Genomic DNA, 7,685 nt, shown 5'->3' with positions numbered 1-7,685 from the left:
AAAAATATTTCTGCATGTATTTCAAGTATTGTAACATGTAGAAACAACTGAGACTGCTTTCTCCTGCAAGAAATGTATCAGTGCAGGATAAAATACAGACTTCAAAGCTGGGAACCTATAAAATGAGAATGCTTAGCTACAACTTGCAGTACTGACTCATGAAATAGTAGGACTCTGCATATGGAATGTGGCCTTAGAAATCTCCATGAACTCTGCCTTGTTTTGCAGAAAAGCAGTGATCTGTTCACATAAATATTCGGCACAGTTTGGACAAGAAAGTCTTCTAGAAAAAGCGTCCTCTGTGATGTCAGTTGCTGGAATAAAAACAAGAATAGGCCTGAGTGGGACAGTTGGATTCTAAAGAGCCAAAACTCTTCAGCGTTTGAGCCTGTCTTGCTTTCTTCCACCCTCTATCTTTCACCTACAGCTGCCATCTCCAGAGCTGCATCCCGCCTCCCTCAGTGGGATGCTTTCTATCAGGTGGCAGCAAATGTTGTGTTGGCTGCTGGCTGGCCTGTTTCCATCAGCTTCAGCAGGGAGTGACTGTGCAGACTGCTCACATCCACAGAGTAACACCAAAGAACTGGATAAACATCATCTGCTCACCTCACCTTCCCTCCTCCACCACCCGCCTTCACATTCCAGTTTAAAGTGGTACTTCATCTGTATTTGAAAATTAGCTCTGGCTCATTTGAAACAAGTAAACACTCACCAAAACTGTCATAATTATTTTTAAAGTATCTTTTCTACTTTTCAAACAGATACAGAAAACATCAGACATTTCAAAAAGTCAATTTTAATATTGACTTTTTATTTGCCACATTAAAAGAAAAGCAGTTAAGGCTGGTTACATGATGACTCTCTTGTGCTCAAACAGTAAAGCAGTGAAAATGCCAGATATATCAACTTAGCTAATTTCATTTGAAATTCAGAAACACTGTATGTAACATTAGTTATATATTAGCATAATACTGTATTAATGGAATGCCTATTACATTGTATTTATACATATACACCAAATACATGTATTATTAACATAAAATAAAACATAGATTGTATATATAAATAGATAGGATATATAGAGTATAATAAACATTTTATATAATTTTATAACATTAATATATTTATTGCATAATGTAAATTGAATAGTATATTCAGTATATGTTTACTACATATATTCCATTAATGTAACTGTCTATTATGTTGGTAAGACACTCATTTCTATAATGGGTACAAGTATCTTTTAATAAGCTTAACTGAGACTAGGGATAGGAGCAGGGAAGGATCTGAAAGAAAATGAGATAAATGGAAAATCTACCTGACAAGAGAGGATTAAACTTGCAAAATTAATGCTGAAAGATAATGTAATTGTTCTTTACATAATCAGTCAGAGAGTTAAAAGATCAGGAACAGAAAGTAAGTCTGAAACTAAAGAACAATAATAGCACTAAAATAAAAAAGTGTAACTACTTCACTAAACCTGGGGTGATAAGTAGAATAAAATTTTTAATCATAGGAGAAAACTTCTCTGAAACAGATTCTTTCTTTTTGACAAGTTCAGCTTGATTCAGAATGTTTCAGAAGCTACTTCTGAGGCAAGTTGGTTTTGCAGAATATACATTAGTATGTAAATAACAGTTTAAACTTTGATATACCTTTCTACATGTGGTAGTAAATGCCTTCATAGACTGTAATTTTAAACTGCGGTATGGCTTAAAAGAGTGCAATTATACATAGAATTTGCTGTATTTCTGAAAACCAGTACAAAATTGATTTGGTCAATTGCTTATGAATGAGTTTCAGGAATGAGAACTCCGTAGAAAGCTGTGCATTTCCATCTGTCTCCTTACCTGTCTAACAAACACTATCATTTTGCATCACGTTTATACTAGAAACTGAACTTTTGCTATACAGCATTCATCTGTCATTCCACATGTAACAATCCCTCGAGGCAGGATCTCCCACTAAGCAACTGGTTCACAACACCTCTCCTCTGAAAATTTAATCTGATATATATTAATTATTTTGGTAGCCTGTAATAGCATCACTGCACAGTACTCAGAAATCTGGCACTGAGTTCCTTTTAACCATGCTCAGTGTTTTTCTTTTTCAGCCAGTTACACTCAGCTTAGAATTCACCACAGGCTTCCTGCAGCAAAAGATCTCATTTTTCATCAAATCATTAAGATTCAACACTCTCAAACCAAACTCCACGTGTTTTTCCAGGTATGCACATGAACTCCCTCTGCTGCATTTCATCCTCCTGACACAGACACCAGCTCTTCAGGGGACGAATGTGCCCTTCCCCTTCCCTTACCCAAGATGGCTATGGAGAGGGCTGTTCCTGCCCTCAGCTAGGATGGCTATCATAACATTTTTATGGACTTCCTGCCCGGAAAAAGGACGGACACCTCCGTGGGATCCTGCTGCCCTTACCCAACATGGCTGCGAGGTGCTCTGCCCGTTTCGGTTGTCACAGTGGTTTGCAGAAGCGAAGCAGAAGCTGTCACATCCTCCTCCTCCTCCTCCCGAGCACAGCACAGCACAGCCCTTCACACCAAACTCTTCATCCACCTGTGGCTTCCCACAGTTCTAAGAGGGACACTCTCTGGTAAGCATCAAACAGCTCATAAAGTACTCATACAGTAATTTGTATCCTCATTTCAGAATGCAGCCGCTTTCTGTATTTTCAGCCTAGCCTATGACTCAGCCCCTGATAAATTCTGAACTCATTAGGCAATTTGAAATAGGAGTTTAAAAGTATGAGGGATAACTACCCCTATTCAGCTCCTCTGAGAGCTGGCACTCACGCAGAGGAGGGCTCAGATTAATGTCCTCGATGAAAAGTAACTCAGTTGTTACACGAGGCATTTGGCAGTGCCAAAAAGAACTAGAAAGGCAGCTGGCACATTCCATTGCTTTCCCCATGAGACAGTCAAAATGGGATTTCTCCAGGGAATGAGAAAGGGTTTAGGATACCAGCTATGCCAGTGGTTTACAGTTTAAAGGACACAGATGCTTAGAGTATTAGTTTGTTCCACTGCTCACAGTGAGGCTTGGGAAAGACACTGTACAGACAATACAGTGTGGAATTTATTTGAATCTCAATAACGATATCTAAAAATTACAAATACTTAAGAGAGAACATCAGAAAAAGATGTCCAGTGCTCAGTTTATTATTTTTACTCTATTCTCTTAGGCCCTATAGATGGTAATGGATCTTTATCTCTAATTTTACTTTCAAACTCCTTTCCCCACTAAACACGCACGTCTCATAAACATTCTTTTCATTCCACCTGTATAACCACTTCATAACACCTGTAGTACCCACTGAACGAACACCTGTAGTACCCCTTGTTCCCACTTTTTCACCTTTGCAATTCCAAAGTGCTCTCAATTACTTTTACTTTCGCAACTTCTCCTTCAAATACAATTCCTAACGGACTTTATGTTCTCTTTCTCCTTTTTCTTTTTATATCCCTTTCCTTCTCCCCTTTGATTACTTATGGTACCTTGTGTGCTGTCAGCAATAGCCATACTGAACTTTCATTTATTAAAAAAAATTAGTAAGTTAGGATTATATTTATCACAATAGTATAATTTTGTAAACAAGCTAATGAAAGCCGTGAAGTCATGTACCAGATATTTTTTTTGTTTTCTCCTGTCAGGAAAATTAAGATTATGGATAAACAGTCCTAAAACTTCCACCTATCAGATGTTCTTTTGTGTTCAAAAATCAGACTTGTCTTTAATCTTGAATTTAATTTTTTTGCTTCAAACACAGACGCTCCAGTCTGTTGTGCTGTCTTTTTCTCATTGGATTATTGGAAGAAAACTAGGCTGTAATGAATCACATCCCCCTTCCCCAAATCACAGTGCAATCAAAAAGAAAGGGAAAAAAATTAAGACAGCCCTGAGATTTTCCTGTGTTACAACTAAAACCACAGCACTTGTGCCTTGTGTCTCACATAGCACTGCCTTACCTCGATTGCTGCTTGCCTCCTCGTCCCTGGAGCTGCCTGGCCCTGCTTCACTCCTCTCTCCACGCTGCTTTCTGCCATCAGAGAACCCTCCCATGTCCCTAATCCTAACACCTTGTCACAGGGTAATTATAGTGCTGGCACGACCCCAACATCTATCTTATATCCGACAATTTCCACTTGTTTGCTCAACAGGGAATGACGGAATTAAAAATGAATTCGGACCAGAGAGACCCGTTCAGTACCAATGACCTTGACAAAGTCACCTTTCCTTGGCTTCTAGAAAACGGGGACAAACATAATCACAGATGATGCTCCGTGACTTACTGAGGGAAGACACTGCACCAGTGACCCCACCCCAGTCCTATCCCTGTCCCTGCAGTCACCGCTCCAAAGCTCCCCCTGGTCCAGCTGCCAATCTGCAACCAGAGAAGGCAAACACGGCCAGCATTCCTCCGGCCCCGGGACACGTCAAACCACACTGCGGCTTCCAGGGATTTCAACCCGGGATCACAGAACGAGCAGAAGGGGAAGGCAGGAGGATGCCCAGGAGCTCTGCTGAGAACGTGTGGCCCCTCGTTCTCCTCAGAGCTCCCCTATTCCACAGCATCACAGAATACCCTGAATTGGGAGGGGCCCACAAGGCTCACCGAGTCCAACCCTCAGCCCCGCACAGGACACCCCAAGAATCCCACCACGTGCCCGAGGGCGTTGTCCGAACACTCCTTGAGCTCTGCCAGCTTTGGGGCCGTGACCGCTTCCCAGCGAGGCTTGTTCGCTGCCCGACCGTCCTCTGGGTGAAGAATCTTTCCCTGATGTCCAACCTAAACCTGCCCTGACACAACTCTAGGCCGTTCCGTCCCCCTTACAAATAAGGTCTGACGGGCCCCGCTCGCTCCCTCCCTCCCGGCCAGGGCACAGCCGAGGAGAACGGGGAGGGGAAAGCGACCGCACGGAGCCGGGGGCTCACTCACCTCAGCTCCTGCCCCGTGCTAACACGTCCCAGCCGTGCCTTTCCAGCAACAGCCCCTCTCCCCTTTTCCCGCTCCCCTTTCCCGGCTCATCCCCCCGCGCTCCCCCCCCGGTCCCGATCGCAGCGCCCGGAGCGGGGCGGGGCCGCGCGTGCCGCAGCCTCACCGCTCCCAGCGCGCATGCGCGGGGCGCGCCGGTGCGCACGCCGCCCGCCCCCGGCCCCGCCCCGCCCGGCCCCGGCGCCGCGGCCACACCGGGAAGGGCTCCAGGCGCTATGGCGGCGGCTGCGCGCAAGGTAAGGGGGGAGCGGGCGCGCCCCGGGCCGCCCGCGGGGCCGCGCCGAGCGGGGCCGGGGCCACGCGCGGGGCCGCGCCGAGCGGGACACGCCTGACCCGGTTTGTTTTCGGCCCCGCAGGTCGGAGGAAAGTTCCCGCGGTCGGCGGCCGCCTGAGCGGCAGGAGCGACCGAGCGGGAGCGCCCGGGCCCGGCCGCCAGGCCTCTCCCGCCGGCGGGGCAGCGGAGCGGCGCTGGGCGGGCGGAGAGCGCGGGGGTGCGCAGCGGGCCCGCCTCATGCGCAGCCACCTGCGGAGGGGCTGAGCGGAGCCGCCGCCGCCGCGCCGGGGGCTCCTGGCGGGCACTGCCCGGGGCAGCCCCCGCCCGCCCCGGCACCGCCGCCGCCGACGGACGGACGGACGGACGGACGCCGGCCCTGCCGCCGCCAGAGCCACCGCCGGGGAGCGACCTGTCAGCGCACCTCGCAGGCCGGCCCCGAGGACCCTTCCCACGCGCTGGTTTGTCCCCGGGAGAAGGAGAGTTGGGAGCCCTCTCCATGCCTTATCAAGTTCCTTATCTGAGCGGCTGCCAGGCGCTCTAGACCAGTTCGGCTTTATCTGGTGCAGGGGAGCAAAACCGTGTATCTCTCGCACCCCATCCCAAATCGAGGACCACCTATTTTGCCGTGGTTTAATTCACGAAGATGGTGAAATGTGGATTGCCGTGCGAAGCAACTAGATCCCTGTTGTGGAGCGAGGGCTTCGTATTCACCTTCCAGCTCCCGGTCTGTGCTCTGTGAGAGAGGACACTAATCTTCCTCCTTCATCCCCCTTCCCTAAACCTTTCCTTGCTTCCATGTTGCATTGGTCAGACTTTTGGTCAGTGTTGTTTACGGAAGGGGAGGGGAAAGAAGGCAGTTGAGGTTACAAACAAAAGTACTTGTATGACTCATCTACTTGGATTTAAGACATTATATCCTTCTTCCAAGGGGCCTTTGCTTCTCTCTGAAGGAATCAGATGCTTGTTCCTATTCTTCCAGAGGAGGATGGATTGAAAGTTGCCCATTTTAGTCTTTTTTTGGGCCACTGCTGATATTATTAAAGACATAATGGGGCTTTTTCACTGGATTATTGCCAGGATTAGTTTACACACTGAAACAATGAGTTGTTAGGCCTCTCTTACGATAATATTTGTCCTGCTTTAATATAAAGTTGCTGCGGAGGTGCGTTAGAAATTGTGGAGGACAGTCTGCATCAGAAGAGGCTCTCTTCGTCTCTGGTTGGTGTGGCAACCAGCAATCTGTCCTCGATGCCTTCAGCCTTGGCCATCTTCACTTGCCGCCCGAACTCTCATCCGTTTCAGGAGCGTCATGTCTACCTGGACGAGCCCGTCAAGATCGGCCGCTCCGTGGCTCGCTGCCGGCCAGCCCAGAACAACGCCACGTTTGACTGCAAGGTGCTCTCCAGGAACCATGCTCTTGTATGGTTTGATCACAAGACAGGCAAGGTAAGATGTTCTTCTTTGTTTAAAAATATTCTGAACTCCACGTTGGCTTTGGCAAGCCCCTCCAGGCTGCAGATCACCCTGGTTATGCTGTAATAAATACGGTTGCACGTGGAAGGAGTAAGGTTTGTGATAAAATGATTACTTTCCGGGTAAGTTGGTGATTTCTGACTAAGCAGAAACTTTAAATAAAGCATATAAAACTAGCAGTTGAAAATAGTGATATGTACTGAAAAGCTTGTATGTGTATTATTCATTGCTGGAAGTAGGTGATTTTCAGGTGAGTCATACAAGTGTGAAGGTACAGGTTTGTATCGATATAGTGGTGCAATAGCATTTGTTCAAATGCCGAGAAATTACCGTTTTATCTGAGTGTGCGAGTAAATCTTGTTGTGAGGAATGTCAAAAAATGTCTTTAAAAACCCCTACTGTGTTTGGTACCCTCACTCTTCCTACTCGTCCTTTTGGAATTTTATAGAGTATTTCATTTTGCTCTGGTAGAAGTTTTGTTACTGGCAGCAGGAGTGTAGCAAGTGGCATACAAGGTGTATTTTCTCGTTGATAGTGAAAATGGTTTTAAAATATATCCTGTGTTGCCTTCACCGTTCCTCTCCCAAGGCTGGCGATCTTGTTCAGTGAAATTGAGGGGTTCTGTAGTGCGTGTTTTGTCCACTAGGGATTGAACTGGGACAAGTAAAGTTGTTTTACTTTATGACTGTCAAGTTAATTTTAAATATCCAGCAAGAAATGAACAAAGTGCAGACCTCAGTTGCTCAGCACTGTATTTTTTCCGAATATATTCATGTTACACCCTAGAACTTTATGTGCTCTAGATCAGCTGATTGTTAACTTTACACCATGCCCTTCTATGAAATGCAGTCGGTTTAGCTCTGGATTTTAAGAATAATGTGGTCTGTAATTAGTGCAGGTTTTTTAGTAATATGACACAGCATGAGG

General features: G+C 46.4%; 1 protein-coding gene across 32 annotated transcripts in view; it reads left to right on the top strand.

Moving 5' to 3' along the window:
- The first annotated feature begins 5,174 nt into the window (after positions 1-5,174).
- The window catches only part of SLMAP (sarcolemma associated protein), a 96,575-nt gene continuing 94,064 nt past the window's right edge, over positions 5,175-7,685 (top strand). For 16 of the 32 annotated variants that reach the window (XM_050313343.1, XM_050313346.1, XM_050313342.1 and 13 more), the window contains exon 1: positions 5,382-6,731. In XM_050313343.1, coding sequence (XP_050169300.1) covers positions 6,534-6,731 — 198 coding nt within the window. In that variant the 5' untranslated portion in view covers positions 5,382-6,533. Of the gene's footprint in view, positions 5,248-5,367; positions 6,732-7,685 lie in introns of those variants that run through there. The other 16 variants (XM_050313348.1, XM_050313322.1, XM_050313321.1 and 13 more) reach the window with 5 other exon arrangements.

Source organism: Myiozetetes cayanensis, unplaced genomic scaffold (assembly GCF_022539395.1).
Source record: "Myiozetetes cayanensis isolate MyiCay16 unplaced genomic scaffold, myiCay2020 scf18, whole genome shotgun sequence".
NCBI lineage: Eukaryota > Metazoa > Chordata > Aves > Passeriformes > Tyrannidae > Myiozetetes > Myiozetetes cayanensis.
The sequence above is the reverse complement of the archived record's forward strand: the minus strand, read 5'-3'. Positions and strand labels throughout refer to the sequence as shown.